Genomic DNA, 16,237 nt, shown 5'->3' with positions numbered 1-16,237 from the left:
TGCCACTGTGAAACTGGCAACCATCAACCAGCCAAAAGATAAACATGCTAGAAAATCTCACCGTAACACTTCAATTACAGCCACCGAAATGATCCAAGTGAAAGTTGATTTATTGCTTTTATTGGATACGCACATGTCCATATTTTTTCTTTATTATTTACAAAACATTTCACACCTTTCTCGGATGCGCATGAGCATAAATACAAAGACAAAAACAACACACGCATCATTGGCACATTTGGGAGATAGGCTTTTGTTTAGTTTACTTTTTTCCACTACAATCCCTTTAAAAAAAAAAAAAAAAAAAAAAAAAACACCCCCAAACCAGGGATCCAGCCCCTTTAGTCGCTCGATAAAAATAATTAGGAAAATACTCCTCGCTTTAAAACAACCGTTCATTTCACATGTGATTTCAGACAGTGGTGAAGTAAACTTTGGACTCACTTTAGTGCAATCATTAAAACATATGATATTACAACACATGTTTATACACAATTTTAAAAAACGCTCATGATTACAGTATAAAAAACAGACTAGCTTAATTAATAAAATAATAATAATAAAATAGGGTGAGCAACAGCGACATCTAGTGGTAAGAAGAGCAACATTCAGCCTGAAGACGTCATGCATTGTACACACTCTATAACCTTCATGAGCGCCCGCTTTAACCACAACCAACCACTGCTTTTGTTACAGCTGCACAGAACATATAGTACTTTTATTTTATTAAGTATTGCAACGGCGACTAGATGATCAATTTGTGTTTTAAAAGACTCATTATGCACATTTTTACACACATCCAGGAGCATTCGATGAGGAGCCTGATTTTCCAAACCGTGGAAGTTGGAGTAAGTCGAGTATAAACCACTAGCTGCATCCCCAACTCATTTCTAGCTCTCACAATCCCTCCCGCACATCCAAATTGTTCATGTGGATCATTTAAATGCCTGTTTTGAGCATGTGTGCAGTTTGTCAGATGGTGGCCCGCTACATGTAAATTGTCCTGATGTGGACTCGGAATGACGGGAAAGTGGTAGAGACTTTTTGTCGGAAACTACAGTAGACCCTCCCCTGGTCCTTCTACGCCTCCAGCGAGCTGTGCAACATGGCAGTGAATTTTACTAATAAAAAATAAATAAATGAATAGATTGCTATTATTATTATTAATTATTATAATTACACAATAAAATCGTATACAATAAAACTAGGCATTTTCATGAGAAATATAGCCTAGAATGTCATTTAAAGGGACTAGATGGAAGCTGTCTTTTTTTAAACCCCTTACTGCCACCTCAGGTCTTACGCGTAACTGCAGGTCCTATATTAATTAAGCTCGAGCATGACGGTACTTCGGGCCAAAGTAACAACTTTTTGTGTGACAGTGCAGGATTTTAGTGGCAGTTGTGAATAGGTCTGGGCTCATTCTACACATTAGGACAGGCGTCCCCAACCGTTGTCCTGCTGCAGACCGGTACAGGACCAAGAAACATTATGCGGCCGGTGCGCACCCGCACAAAAATATCACAAGTTGAGGGGAAAGGAGAGAACAGACGCTCAGCAGTGCTGGTGACAGAAAGACGTTGGAGCTGCGCGTAACACATTCAGCTGCACGAGGCTGCGCTGATTCTGTAATAAAACCAGATGAACTCAAGTCCAAAGGATTTCTAGGGAGACTTTCTATCAGAAGTTTCATTATACATCTATGGACGAGCTTATTGGCTTGTGGACAGGCCGAAGAGAAATCGGAAAAATGCGATCGTTTATAAATTATTTCTCTACGGCCTCGTAGCAAATGCATCACGGCCCGGTACCAGTCCTCAGCCCGGTGGTTGCATTAGGACATTGCTGAAGCAAGTAGTGGGTATAAAATACATAATTTTAACATTTTAAAAATCTGTCTAGTCCCTTTCAGTCAAGAAATTTCAGAAAATTGGTGTCAATGTTTGCAAAAAATAAAAATACACTCGACATTCGACTATAAATGTATATAAATTATATCATTATTATTTTTAATTAATTCAGCCTTATTTGATTATCTTGCCTAGGGCACCAAATTGGCTCGGGCCGGCCCTGCTCGGAGGCGACAGGACAGGACAAGGTGAGAGGAGGTGAGGAGGAGCAGCCTTCACCACTGCTAGACTCTTACTTACATCATACAAACAGTGAATGGGCCAACGATGGTAAGAGAAATTTACTCTGCTTCATGTTTGGACAGAGTTCTTTTTTAACAGTATAATTCCTTATTGGGTTTATAGTGCAAGAACTACAGTGAAAACGGTGTTATTCACTCCATCTATCAGTGGTGTCGATCACAGTTTGATAATAAAAATCTCTTTGGTGTATGACGCCAGCTCACAAATCCATTTACATAGTTTTAAAGAAAAAAAAATCATAATAAATAAATAAAACAAATCTTACAGTGACAAGGAAGATGAGGTTGCAAGTTCAAAATGCTGTTTTCTGATTGGTTGAAAGTCTTCCTTTTGATAAAGTTTACTTTTGACCCTCCTCTCCAGGTAGGAAGTACGGATTCTCGTGGCCTTGGACGAGATAGGAGTACCTCGACGTGTTCTTCCCTTTAAAAGTCTTCAGGTCCTCTGGCTGAAGATCATAGGATCCCGTCTAGAAAGAAAGGAAAGTTATTAATACTGATTATATTGTGTTTCACGTTGTGAGACCCCCACAAAAAAATCCATGCAAAACCTCCTCCAAAAATCCACCCACAAAAATTAATCTGCAATTTATAACATGCCAATCCACCAATGGGATTACTTTGAACCGCCACTCACTGGAAATTAACCAAGGATTAAAAAAAAAAACACTGTCACCAAGAAACCGCAAATCCAGAATACGTGCCATGCCTGAATGTGTCAGCAGGAGGCGTGAAAGCAAATCAGAAAAATCTCAAAGCAAAGCCGTGCCTTACCTTTTTCCATCCTCTAGCGTTAAGCTGAAACCAATAAAGCAACAACACACTGGGGGTCAGGCCAAGCAGGAGCATTAGGGGACTGTGAGCTGTTAGTATTGTACAGAATATTGTGGCGTCATTGGGTTAATAATGTGCACAAAATCAGTTAGTGCCCAGTCAGCATGGATATGATCAGCATCAGCTCAGTGGAGATTGATGGACCTTCCTGAATCAAAGAGGGTCATTGAAAACAGGCAAAGGTTTTAGGATTCCTGTTGGTTGGAGCGGTTCTCAACCTGCGGCACATTCACCAATTACAGATCGTTATGTTTTTGTAATGAATTTAAGGTACGTGTTTTTACACACAGTCTAGACATATGGACTGTGTATTTTAGACCCTTTTTACTGATTCGATCTAGACCGGGTGGTACTTGGAAGTTCAAATATTATCATTATTATACGGTGATACAAGGTGTAGAAAAAAGTTGAGAGGTGGTAAATTCATAGTTTTAATAATGCATTAGTCTTATATAGCGCTTTTTCCAGAAGCTCAAAGTTTCTTTACAATCTCGCACATTATTCATTCACATTAAGCCACAGCTACCCTGGGGTAGACTCACGGAAGCAAGGCTGCCAATCGACGCCATCGGCCCCTCCGACCCCCAACAATCACAACAATCACATGAGTCATTCATCTATTTTAGTTGTCGGCTGCGTAAGCAAAAAATCTGTCAGATTCTTCTTCTTACAATATAGCAGTGGTAATTTTATCAACATATTTGATAGTCTTTTGACGAAAATGTAATTCCATTTTAGTCGAGATTTCGTCTAAAAAGTTTAGTCTAGTTTTAGTCAACTAAATTTAAGACAAATTTAGTCGACTTTGCATTTATAATGTTCATTATAATCATATGTTATCAAGGTTCTCTGCTTTATGGAGCTTCTCCCACATGAACAAAGCTCAGAGCTGTTCCATTAGCAGAGAATTTACATGATATGAGGCTCTTTCAGACGGTCAATAGCAGTTTGGATGATTTTAGTCTCTCCTTTTCATTTTTATTTAGTCTTATCTTAGTCGACAAAAATATCTGGACATTTTAGTCACAGTTTTAGTCTCATGAAAAACGTTTCATTTAGTTTTAGTCCAATCTTAGTCAGCAAACATATCACTTTGACTAAAATTAAGACTAACGATTTTTGACGATGAAATGAACACTGCACCAGCCAATATTTAATAAAACCATCATTTGGCGAAATATTGTGCAGCCTTAGTTTGGATTCTGAACCTATTGTATAGATGCAAAATAAAATCTTCACTAGGAAATGTGCACAAGTGTCTTCATGAAGTGTAAAATCTTCACCGTTTGGTATAAAAATGATTAAATCCATGTTTGCTGGGAAGGTTAGTGCGAGTCAGATGTTACACACTTTTTCCATTCAAACAAAGCGAGGCATCATCCGCGATCAGAGCTACACCAGAACTCACCATCCCATTGGTCTGATTCTTTTTATCTACCAGGACGCGAGTGCTGCCCCCTTCAGTCAGCTCCATGGGGGGGCCGGAGTCCCGGTTGGCGTTGGCTCGAGGGATGGGGGTGATGTCCGTGGGCCAGGGCTGGGTCATGTTCGTGACTGAGTACGGGCTGTCGAAGTCGTCCTCACTCTTAGAGCAGGCTTTCCTGATGTGGACATGAAAAACAAATTAGCTTTGACTGCTTTGTACATACACAGGCTAGATTAGCAATAGTTTAAACTGATGCTACTACAAAGCCAGGGAAGCAACTAGCCGTAGTCAATAGTTACATATGTTTTTTTTTAATCAGTATGTAGTTTGATGAGACAACTCCTGTATGTGGTAAATAATGATCCAAGTTTTGCACCAGAAAAAAGTTGGATTATTTTAAGGGGATCAGGCTGAGGAGGCCATTATTACGCTTGCCTTTGTAAATTAGCGGGTCAGTTGTAGTAAAAGTATCTGCAGCAACAGTCATGGGAGTAGAGAAGCACTAAGAGTAGAGGAGTGTTTTCTAACGGTAAGGTTTGCTAATAGTTAGAGCCGTCAGAAAATCTAAAGCGAAAACAAATCTTCGGTGAGAGCGCCTCCGAAAAACTCAAACTGACCTTTTATCACCTTTGTTAATCCTGGCACATTTCAAGAAAACCACACAGGAATTAGCCAAGACTAAACACAACATTGTAAGCGCACATTGTAATTTTTGTAACTCACCAGCAGCAGTACGCGATCAGAGCCAGGATCAATATGAGCAGGATCCCTCCGAGCACACAGGAGACGACCACCACGGCCAGGAGGGAGGCTGTGGACAAACACAGATGGTTTAACAGGACGCATGTAGGATACTGTGGGCATACGTGACATTTGAACTTACAGTCATTGCAGTTGAAGCCAGAGTATCCAAATGAGCACCTATAGGCAAAAAGACAAGAGCGCTGTAAGACCATGACCACCTGGGGGCGCCAAACACCTTTTAAAGGATGACTGGTTTCTACAGCTCTTAGTGAATTTGGCAACAGAGAGTTTTAACTTTTTAAACCGCGCCTTAACCTAGTGCATATTCTCCAGTTAAGCTTTACTCAAATCTATAAGGTCCATAAGCCTATAGGCCAGTGTAACCTTCTTTGAAAATAACTCATCAAAACAGATCTTTTCCCTTGCATTGTCACACTTTTTTGTTGCTTTTTTTTTCACTTTTCCATTGCTCTTTTAATCATGATTTGTCACTTTTTTGTTGGATATTTGTCACTTTTTTTGTGGATTTTTGTTACTTTTTCATCAGTTTTATGTCTAATTTTTGTCGCTCTTTTGACATTTTTTTTCTATAAGCTTTTAGATTTGGGTAAAGCCAAAGTGAAGAAAATCTGCTCGGTTAAGGTGGGGGCTAAGAGGTTAACAATGATGATCTGCAACTAAATCCAACAATGGCAGCTGTTTTGAGATCACTTAAGATGGCTTATTTCATGTGTTTTATTACTGTTTGGGTTTTTGTTAGCTATCTAGTTATCATATCGGGTCATGCTGTACCACCAATGTAGAAAAGCCAAAACATTGGCTCTTGGGCACCGTGTGTTTTTGGTTTGCATATCAGTATGACGCACGATCAAGGTTACTAATCCCTCTTCATGAGGAAGCAGAGCCAGACTTGAATGATCAGACTAGAGCAAGGTTCACGTCCAGGGTGACCCACCTTTCCCTCTTTTGATCGCACCGCACAGCCATTTAGACCTTTGTCCCACCTATTGAAATAATAGCTATGTAGATAATAAGGCGACGGTGGCACAGTTGGTAGAGCAGGTCGTCTTGTGATCAGAAGGTAGCGGGCTCTAATCCCAGCTCCCGCAAATGCACATTGTCGTTGTGTCCTTGGGCAAGACACTTCACCCGACTTGCCTCCGGTGTCTGCGTATTGCTGGGTTGCAGGTGACATCACAGCGTTCTAAAGGCCAATACTAATGTATGGAGGAAAAATTATTTTGTTTTTGAGGACATTTTTGGTCTTGTACAGAGAGATCATGAACCCAGTGAATGATATTAATGATCATTTTTGTAATAAATTCTCTTTTGAGCTACGACTTGTGAAAGTGTATTGCTGTTAATAGGAAAAACTGGCTCCTGCCCCCCGCTGGGTCCGATGACATCATCACATTCTAGAACCTGCAAACCAGCAATACTGGTGTATGAATGAGAGAGTGAATGGGTGACTGGTTCCTTACTGTAAAGCGCTTTGGGCCTGATAAAGGTAGAAAAGCACTCTATAAGTTGCGTCCATTTACCATAATATCCCACAAGTTAGATGTATGTAGAAAATGACAGATTATCCTCCATTAAGAGTTTTGGGAAATGAAGGTCTTAAATTTCACGGAAAACCATTACAGTGGTTTCAAGTAGGGAATCGAACATTTCTTGGTCCTTTATGCCATACATTCATGAAAAATACAGAAAGTATGGTCCAAAGCACTTTCACAACTTTCACAACTTTCACAACTGCATGTTTTGATGACATTTTCAGGGACATTTTCAGGGACTGCGGATGGAAAATAGCGGGTGAGCTAAATCTGGTACAAACCATCTCCTCTTGTAAAGACTAATGGTTCTGTACATTGTCCCTGTTTCAATAAATAATGATAATAATAATAGTATGTTTTACACCAGTGGTTCCCAAAATGGTTGTCGGGACCCCTCGGGGGGTGCGAGGCCTTGGGTGGGGGTCCCCAGATGATTTCAGGATGAAATTAAAAGAAGATTTTAACTTTTTTTAAAATATTTTTGAGTGTAAAACATCATTTGTGAAATCCATTCATATAATCAAAATAAACTGTTTAAATACTTGATGTTTTTCTTCCCTAAAGTGTTGTAAGGGGCAATAACTTTATACGATGGGGGTCCCGAGTTCTTTACGTGCCAATTTTTGGGGTCCCAGCCAAAAATGTTTGGGAACCCTTGTTTTACACCATTATTTTGCCCAATTTGTCGGATATCCAAATGTGACTCCTTTCCTCCGCTTGAATCTAATGTTTGCAAATTCAATGCATTGTTTTGTTGCATTTGAGGCATGAAAAAAAAAAAACTTCATTTCGCATAAACAGTACAATAATGTGTCCTTACTTTCTGGATTGCAGTATCATGTGACCTGCATCTATCTGTATGTGTGCTTTTGGGCCAGAATAGCAAAGGAAACGTTTCAGAGCTGATCTTCATGTAATGGATGTTTGAAGTTCTCATGTCTGTCCCTCCATGTCCCACCGCATCACGTGACTTCTCCCACTTTCACTATTTGAGGTGATCACCCTCTTTCCCTGCATAAAACACCCAGACTGCAGCTCTTGCTTTCCATCAAACCTCTTGGACCTCTCTGTTTTTTCTCAATGTTGTGTTATGTTACAATAGGCCAGTCTTTTCGCAGCTAAAAGAGTTCAGCTTGGGGACAGCTGTAGAATAAGTGCATCGATGCTTATCTGTACTTCTCTCACGTCACCAAGCCTGAATTTCCAAATGAACCAAAAAAAACAACCACATATTAAAATATCAATTACTTACGGCTGACATGCGTCCCCGACAGCCCGCTGACCACTGGGGCAGGCTACAAAGAAGTTACAGAAAACATGGAAATTTAGTCTGACAAAATCCCCTTCGGAACAAAGCGAGCTACAGTTTTCTATTCAAAGTGGATGTTAACACAGACACATTAAGGCACACACAGTATTGAAATGCATTTAGCGCCACTTAATACAGTAAGATGTCACGCTGATGGTCCTGTATCGTGTTTCAATGAGAACATGGACAGAATATAATGTATTGTGAACAGTTCCTCTAACACACCTATGTTAATGTTCTACTTTACTATAATAATAATAATAATAATAATAATAATGAAAATATATATAACAATAATTAATACTTTAACCTCTTAACCTCCACCTGCACACGTTCTATAGTTTGGCTTTACCCAAATCTAAAAGTTTCTTGAAAAAAGGGTCAAAATAGCAACGAAAACAAGGTTGAAAACACAGCAAAAAAATTAAACAAAAACACGACAAATAAGGTACAGCCAGTTTTCTCTCAAATGAGGCGTTACACTGGCCAATAGGCTGTAAACTCCAGTCGAGAAGCTTTCAGATTTGGGCAAAGCCAAACAGGAGAAAAGGCATTAAGTTAAAGCAGTACTAAGTAACTCTTGCCCCTAGAGGCCATAAGCGCCATTGCAGGTGTCATAGCATGCTGATGTTTTTCACTCATTAATTGTCCGTGAGAGTAAATACTACGCTGACAGAAAAGACAAAGGGAGAGAGGGATATTGTACATCCAATTACACAATGGAGATTTTTTATTTTTGCTCAAACTTGGCTGTAAATACTGTTTGAGTGGCGCTAACCCGCAGTTAGCTTTGCCCGTTAGCCTGTTAGCTTCTTCTTTGTGATTCTAATGTGATGAGGTCATAATGTCAGGTTCGATACAGACGGCATTGATTTATAGAAGGGGGTGTGACTTCGCCGAGAGGGAAAAAATAATATTCTGGGGAACACAATCATGATTTGTTAAAGTAGTTTCTTGAACAATTCTCCAAATTGTTTTCCCCTTAACTTCTTTCAAACATGACCATATATGGGCGACTCCAGAGATGCCGTCTGTGTCTATGGGAGAAATACAGTTTTTGTAAGAAATCTCCCAAACTAAAATGAACAATTGATTTGATTGATAGTGATTGGATTCACAAACCCGCCATATTATTTTTATGTCTGAAAGTCCTTCCTATTGGCCAACATCACGCTCATGTTTTCAAATATTGTCAACACTTTTAGATGCCTTTAAGAGACAATAATTGGACATTAGGAAAAGGATTTATTTGGGCAAACAAGTATTCTTAAGTTGGGAATTGGAAGTTTCCAGTACACCCTGTCCACATATTTTGTCCTTGGAAAGACACCCAACCCCTGTCACCCACTACATTCATACTGTGGTCAAACAATGGGCATCTATCATTGCAAACATGGACTTACTTATTTAACTTTCATTTCGTTATTTTTTTGGCAACTCTGCCCACCTCTGCTTCTAATCTCACTTTCTAAATTTCATGGGAAAATCAGTGCATATAGGATCCTGCTGCACTATTCTTTACTGTTTGGTCCAATGGCTCCACTCCTCCTTAACCACAGCGAGTCCCTGTGAAGTCTCCAGGGAAACGGCCCGAATTAAAAGGAAATAAATTTGAGAGATAAATGAAATAAAGGTCGCAGGTCGCGGAGCTGAAAAGGCCGAGGATCTTGACCCTCACTACGGCTCACTACGGCTCGCTCCCTGTTGCTTCACACAAAACTGCTTCAACGGGGAGAAGAAAGGCGGGTTACTGTGCCTTTAAATGGACAAGAGAGAGGAGGCATGGGCGGTTTGGTCCGAGGCTGCTTTAAAGCTCTGTGGGCCACCAGCTTTCATCTCTGAATGTGACTTTAACAATGTCTATAGAGGGGTGGATAAAAAGAATAAAAGACGTCAGAGAAGTGTTGAGAGGTTTCTTGTGATTTGTTCTCAAAAAACGAATTGAGATTTTTCTGGCAAATGTAAAACAATAAACGTTATTACAGAAATCACAAGGGGGCTTGGCCTCGCCGAGGGGGAGGGAAGTATGTTTTGGGAAACACAATTTTTCACTCTTTTCAGACGTTTTCTGGCAGAATACATAAGATTTTGCATGTTCTCCCCGTGTCTGCGTAGGTTTCCTCCGGGTACTCCGGTTTCCCCTACTACTAAAAACATGTACAATATATTAGGTTCACCTCTGGAGCCAGGACTCCCCTGAAAAAGAGATTCTTAATCTAAGTGGGACATTCCTGGTTAAAGCAATACTAAGTCACTTGTTTACCTTAATAAATCCTTTTTCGTAGTCCCTCTAGGAGTAATACAAGTGTTAATGGGATGATTGGAGGGTCTTTCATCTCCCCCTGGTGTCTCTGGCCAGAAAACCACAATTGCAACTTGACTGCCACCGGACCGGAGCAACCAATACACGCTAATGGAATCGTGAAGAAGAAGCTAACAGGCTAACGGGCAAAGCTAACTGCGGGCTAGCGCCACTTAAAAAGTATTTACAGCCAAGTTTGAGTGAAAAAATGTATATCCGTTGTGTAATTGGATGAACAATATCCCTCTCTCCCTTTGCCTTTTCTATCAGTGTAGTATATACTACTAATGGACAATGAATAAGTTAAAACATCACAACTTGCTACAACACCTGCTTTACTTAGTACTACTTTAAATTAAGTAAATAAAATAAATACAAACAAACATATTTCTCACACACAAATAAAGTCAAGTCTAAATCCATATGGATGTTTTTTCACAGCAGAGAGTTCAGAAGTGAAAAATGGCAGTCTTGTAGCTTGTAGCATGATGTTAGCATTCTCTGATATTTATGTAAATTATGGGCTGTTGAACTACTTTGCTCCTCCCCATGTCTTTGTATCTTTATTTAGTAGAAAACTATATTCATAATTCAGCATTTGCTTAAGTAGAGTAGTTATAGAAGGTTTACATTTTGCCGTCTACTGGTAAATATACTGCCAGGCCAAATAAAAAAGTTGCCACAAAAAAAAAGATTTCACAAGAGGGGTAACATTTACAGCCAGTGATTTGTGAATTGTGACCATTAAAATTCAAATAAATCATTATAAGACTTCTCAGATTGCCTCTCGAAGTCGAAACTAGCCGATAAAAACCTTAAACCTATGAAGTCTGTGAAATTGTTATTCGGCAAACTTAAAATCTTTGCTGGTGCTGTTCCTCAGTGTATCCACAAAATAGCCTTCTTCACTGTTTGAAGGAAAATGCTAGAGGTTTCCAGCGACAAAAAGTAAGAAGTATGCAGCCTGGAGGTGTAACAACTTTACCTTTGCAGCTGGAGTTGGAGTAGAGCTGGCTGATGGTGACGTAACCCGGTAAACAGGTGCATCTGGCCTGTCCATTCACAGCCGAACACGACGTGGTGCTGAGATCACAGGGAGCGAGACTGCCCGGCGCGCACAAGTCTCGACCTAAGGCAAAACCAAAATCAATTGGTCAAACTTGCATTATTATTCCATTCATCTCCATATATACGGTTTGTCTATGAAATACCTGAGTAAACTGCTCCCAACAGGAGACCAGACGTTGACGAGGTTATGGCTGCCAAAACCGCCTGATCGACGTCTTGCCGGGTGAGATTAGTGCCTTCGAAGATGTTGTCCACAGTCGCTACAACACTGCCTTGTCTGAAAAAGCGGAAATAAAAAGTTCATAATAACCTTTAAAAGCAGTGAATTCCAACTTCTAATGAGGAATTAACCAGCAACAAACAATGGAAACTCATGAAAAATGAAGAAGCTTTGGCAGATAATGATAATGGTCTATGGTGCCAGTCTGGGCAGAAGTAACCGTGTGGATTAGTTCCCACGATCACTCAATAAGTCACAAAATAGTTTTGGGTGACACTTACGTTAGCTGTATGACATCAGATCTGACATAACCCTTCTGGCCGCTGAGGATCTGGAAAAGCTAATGAGAAACAAGCACAAATGTATCACTGATGTCGAAGCGTTAATGTACTTTCATACGAACGCCTCATCCTACCTGTGCAGAAATGTCCGCTGCTGTCTTCTGGAAAACTGGTGAGGAGCGATTACTCATTTCAGTGGAGAAGTTCAAAGCGGTGACGCGGAGCTGCCCCGGGAACACTTGGGCTGTAGCAGAACATAAATTACATTCAAATGAGAGATATAGATGATCTGATTGCTTTTGCTGCTATCTGTAAATTTCAGTTATTCATTGAAACGGATGGTTAGTGATATTGCTTTCTCTTACAACATAAACAGACATAGATACAGACGGCATCTCGTCATAGAAGGGGGCGTGGCTTCGCCGAGGGGGAAAATAGAATCTTTAGAGAAACACAATTTTCCACTCTTTTTAGCCATTTTCTGGTGGGATATGAACTTATTTATCACACACAAATAAAGTCAAGTATAAATCAGGCCCATATGGATATTTTCTCACAGCAGATTGTTCAGTAGAAGTGAAAAAACGGCAGTTGTAGCTAGCGCGAGCTAACCGTTAGCATTAGCCCGATGCTAACATGTAGCATCAAGTTAGCATTCTCCGTTATTCATGTATTTATGGGCTGTTGAACCACTTTGCTCCTCCCCATGTCTTTGTATCTTTATTTAGTAGAAACTGTGTTCATATTTTAGCATTTGTTAAAGTAGTTTTTGAGTAATTAGAGAAAATATACATTTTTTCTACATGACTGTAGTTATGTGTGATAAATAAGTTCATATTCCACCAGAAAATGGCTAAAAAGAGTGGAAAATTGTGTTTCTCTAAAGATTCTATCCCCCCGCCCCCCGCGAAGCCACGCCCCCTTCTATGACGAGATGCCGTCTGTATCTATTACATAGATGTCATTCTGTACTGATTTGGTTTAGTGTTGAGGAAGCTTCGGCGCTCGCTTCATGGTGCTTTGTCAGCAACTAGGGCTGCACGATATTGAAGTAACTTATGTTGTTGCGATATTTTACCAAACCATTTCAACACAACATGTTCCATTCAAATTAAACACAATTTTTTCAGCTTGAAGAAGTCATTAAAAAAAATACACAAAATCGGGATAAAAACAAGGGTAACATTGAACTAAATTAGGAAATGTTTAACTAAAACTGAACTTTTACACATTTTTAAGTTCTGTTCATTGCTTGTTTTTGGCTGAACTAGCAAAAAATGTGTCGATCTCAGTCCGATGAAGACTTTAGTGAGGTTGCAATATATTGTGGCTTCTTGCGATACGGAAATCGCATCGCCTAATATCGCAATACGATATATTTTGCGATATGTTGTGCAGTCTTATCAGCAGCAATACAACAAACAAACAACAATATTTATCAAGTTGAAAAAAACAGCCAGTAAATGAAGATGTAGAACTCATGACAAGGTAAACCCCTACTAGAGGAACTCGGGTCAATCCAGATTGATCCTAAAAGATTGCTAGTTGCTGACGAAGCCTGGCTGTTCTCTACCAGTACCTTTGTCAGCTACTACCTGAAGGTTGTTATTAGGCAATATAAGTAGACATTTCATTTTTTAAGTTCTCTTACCTTTGACACATTGGTCGTTGTTCAAGAAACTCCCAGTGACACACGCACAAGTGCCATTGAGACAGACGCTCTCAGCGGGACAGGGCTTCATGGGGCAAACTGGGGGCAAACACATAGTAACTTATCTATTTATTGAACATTTTTGTATAAATGTGGACATACCTATGACGGGGGCCGCGGTGGTGACGGGCGGAGCTGCGGTGGTGCCTGTACCTACAGTAGTCGGTGGCTGTGTGGTTACGCCGGTGCTCATTGGAGTGGTGTCCGTTGCCGCGGTACCAGTGGTCTTGCTCGATTCGGTGAGTGTGGTGTTTGCAGTGCTGGTCGTCGCTATTGAAATACAGATTCAAATTAGGACTATAGTAAAACAAAGTAATAAGTTATCTTACAAAAAAAAACAAGGACGTGGTGACAAAGTAAGAGTAAGTAAGCCAGAGTAACACCTCATTTGAAAGCTAAGACCCACAAAACTGATCTTTTTCATCGCATTGTTGCCATGTTGTCGTTACTACGTTGCTGTTTTTTTTTTCATGTCTTTTTTTTGCACTTTTTTGTGGAGTTTTTGTCACTTTTCTGTTGCACTTTTGTCACTTATTTGTTGAGTTTTTCTCCCTTTTTTGTTGCTCTTTTGATGCTTTGTCCCCCTTCATTTCTCTGTTTTCAAGAAGTTTTCAGATTTGGGTAAGGTCGAAATGGAGATAATGTGCTCAGTTAAGGCGAGAGTAAAGAGGTTAAACAATTATACAAAGAAAAGGTTGTTTATATTACTAGCTCTCTGCCCCATATATGGCAATCCAATTTCGCTATACGTCAGGATAAGTAGCTGGAACAAAGTATACTAAGTAAGTAAGTATGTAAGTAAGTTGAGACAAGGACTTTTCTTTTAAAGCTACTCTGCAGAACATTACGGCATCAAAATACAACAGACATGCTCCTAATGCTCAGCTGGGCACATTGCTAATGCTCATTTTGCAGTAGTTTCTAAATAAAACATGCATTTGGAAGAGGACCTGTTTAAACCTATTGTTTAGCAGCTCAGAGCAGCAACATCTCCACAGAGACCAGCTGATGATGTCATTCTCACTACAGTTACGAGCCAGCACAGTAAAAACACATACTTTTAGAGGTATTTTACAACCAAAGAAAAATGAAATAAATGCTCGTACTTGTACTCGTCTTGCCAAATTCTAAATGTTGTGACTTAATTCTATCTATTCTGCAGTCCTACAGACATAATACTCCGCTATCTGTAGCTCAGCCTTGCAATTTGTCCTCCCTTTATTACATTTTTTTTTTTCTTCTGTAGGGGATCAAAGAGTCGGCCGTACCTCCTGAGGTCGTTGCTGAGGGGCTGGAGTTGTTGGTATGTCCGGTAGGGTTTACGGTGCTGCTGCCTGGGGTCGTAGTTGCAGTACTTGCAGTACTTGCAGCAGGCTTAGTTATGGATGCAGTCGTCACATTGCTGGGTGCAGGAGAGCTCACGGTAGACTGGGTGGGATTCGAATTTTGAGTGGAAATCCCTGTCGTCGCGTTGCTTGGTTTTGGCGTTGGCTGAAGAGTGGGCGATGTCTTGCCCACGGTCGTGTTAGTACTAATACTCGGGTCAGGTCTTGCTGTACTTGGGATCAGAGTAGTTACATTGGTTGCATTTGAAGGTGTTGTAACATTGCTTGGACGAGATGTTAAGGAGGTTTGTTGACCGTTAGTGGTTGGTGCTATCGACGTTGTCCCTCCAGTATGGTTTGACACAGTAGTGAAAGTAGTCGTATTACTGTCTGGGCTCGTATTGTGAGTACTACTCAGTGTGGTAAAGTTATCTGGACTTGTATTTTGAGTACTCAATGTGGTAAAGTTGTGTGGACTTGTATTGTGAGTACTCAATGTGGTAAAGTTGTGTGGACTTGTATTGTGAGTACTCAATGTGGTAAAGTTATTTGGGCTTGTATTGTAAGTACTCAATGTGGTAAAGTTGTGTGGACTTGTATTGTGAGTACTCAATGTGGTAAAGTTATTTGGGCTTGTATTGTGAGTACTCAATGTGGTGAAGTTATTTGGGCTTGTATTTAGAGTACTCAATGTGGTAAAGTTGTGTGGACTTGTATTGTGAGTACTCAATGTGGTAAAGTTGTGTGGACTTGTATTGTGAGTACTCAATGTGGTAAAGTTATTTGGGCTTGTATTTAGAGTACTCAATGTGGTAAAGTTGTGTGGACTTGTATTGTGAGTACTCAATGTGGTAAAGTTGTGTGGACTTGTATTGTGAGTACTCAATGTGGTAAAGTTGTGTGGACTTGTATTGTGAGTACTCAATGTGGTAAAGTTGTCTGGGCGGGTAACTGGGGTTGTGAGATTTGAAATATTTCCCGTAGTGGACACCAAAGTAGTATGCTTAGTATTGTCAGACACTGGAGTAATGGTAACATTGCTTGTACTTTGCGTAGTGAATGTAGTAACGTTACTCGAATGTGTTGTTGAGTGATTCCCTACGGTGGTGCTCGGTGCCACAGAAGTACTACCTCCCGTACTGTGTGACACTGAAGTAACAGTCGTAATATTCCCTGCACTGGTACTTGGAGTGCTATTGGTTGATATCATAGACGTTGCAACTCCGGTTTGCTTTGACACAGTAGTAAAAGTAGTCGTACTATTGTCTGGGCTTGTGTTGTTAGTACTTGATGTAGTAAAATTGCCTGGAAG

At 40.2% G+C, this 16,237-nt stretch overlaps 1 protein-coding gene across 1 annotated transcript; it reads right to left on the bottom strand.

The window, feature by feature from the left end:
• Nucleotides 1–2,164: 2,164 nt before the first annotated feature.
• LOC306968946 (protein HEG homolog 1) lies at nt 2,165–14,985 on the bottom strand. The gene is made up of 13 exons (XM_079564536.1): nt 14,869–14,985; nt 13,703–13,870; nt 13,541–13,639; nt 12,024–12,133; nt 11,890–11,948; nt 11,532–11,665; nt 11,306–11,449; nt 7,962–8,004; nt 5,296–5,333; nt 5,136–5,223; nt 5,030–5,050; nt 4,395–4,587; nt 2,165–2,622 (listed from the first exon to the last, which is right to left on the bottom strand). Exons 2-13 carry the CDS (start codon nt 13,791–13,793, stop codon nt 2,494–2,496), a joined length of 1,149 nt encoding a protein of 382 aa, XP_079420662.1. The 5' UTR covers nt 13,794–13,870; nt 14,869–14,985; the 3' UTR covers nt 2,165–2,493.
• Nucleotides 14,986–16,237: the final 1,252 nt, after the last annotated feature.

The sequence above is a fragment of the Gobius niger genome (genome assembly GCF_951799975.1).
Source record: "Gobius niger genome assembly, chromosome: 10".
NCBI classification, from domain to species: Eukaryota; Metazoa; Chordata; class Actinopteri; order Gobiiformes; family Gobiidae; genus Gobius; species Gobius niger.
Note: the sequence above shows the minus strand (reverse complement) of the source record. Positions and strands in the feature narration are given on the sequence as shown.

Bases quoted from the DNA above. Each gene is read 5' to 3' on its own strand.
- LOC306968946 (XM_079564536.1), bottom strand. From the start codon at position 13,793: ATGAGCACCGGCGTAACCACACAGCCACCGACTACTGTAGGTACAGGC. The intron at 13,640-13,702 runs GTATGTCCACAT...GTTTGCCCCCAG, and splicing joins CACCGCGGCCCCCGTCATAG to TTTGCCCCATGAAGCCCTGT. The intron at 2,623-4,394 runs GTGAGTTCTGGT...CTTTCTTTCTAG, and splicing joins AGAATCAGACCAATGGGATG to ACGGGATCCTATGATCTTCA.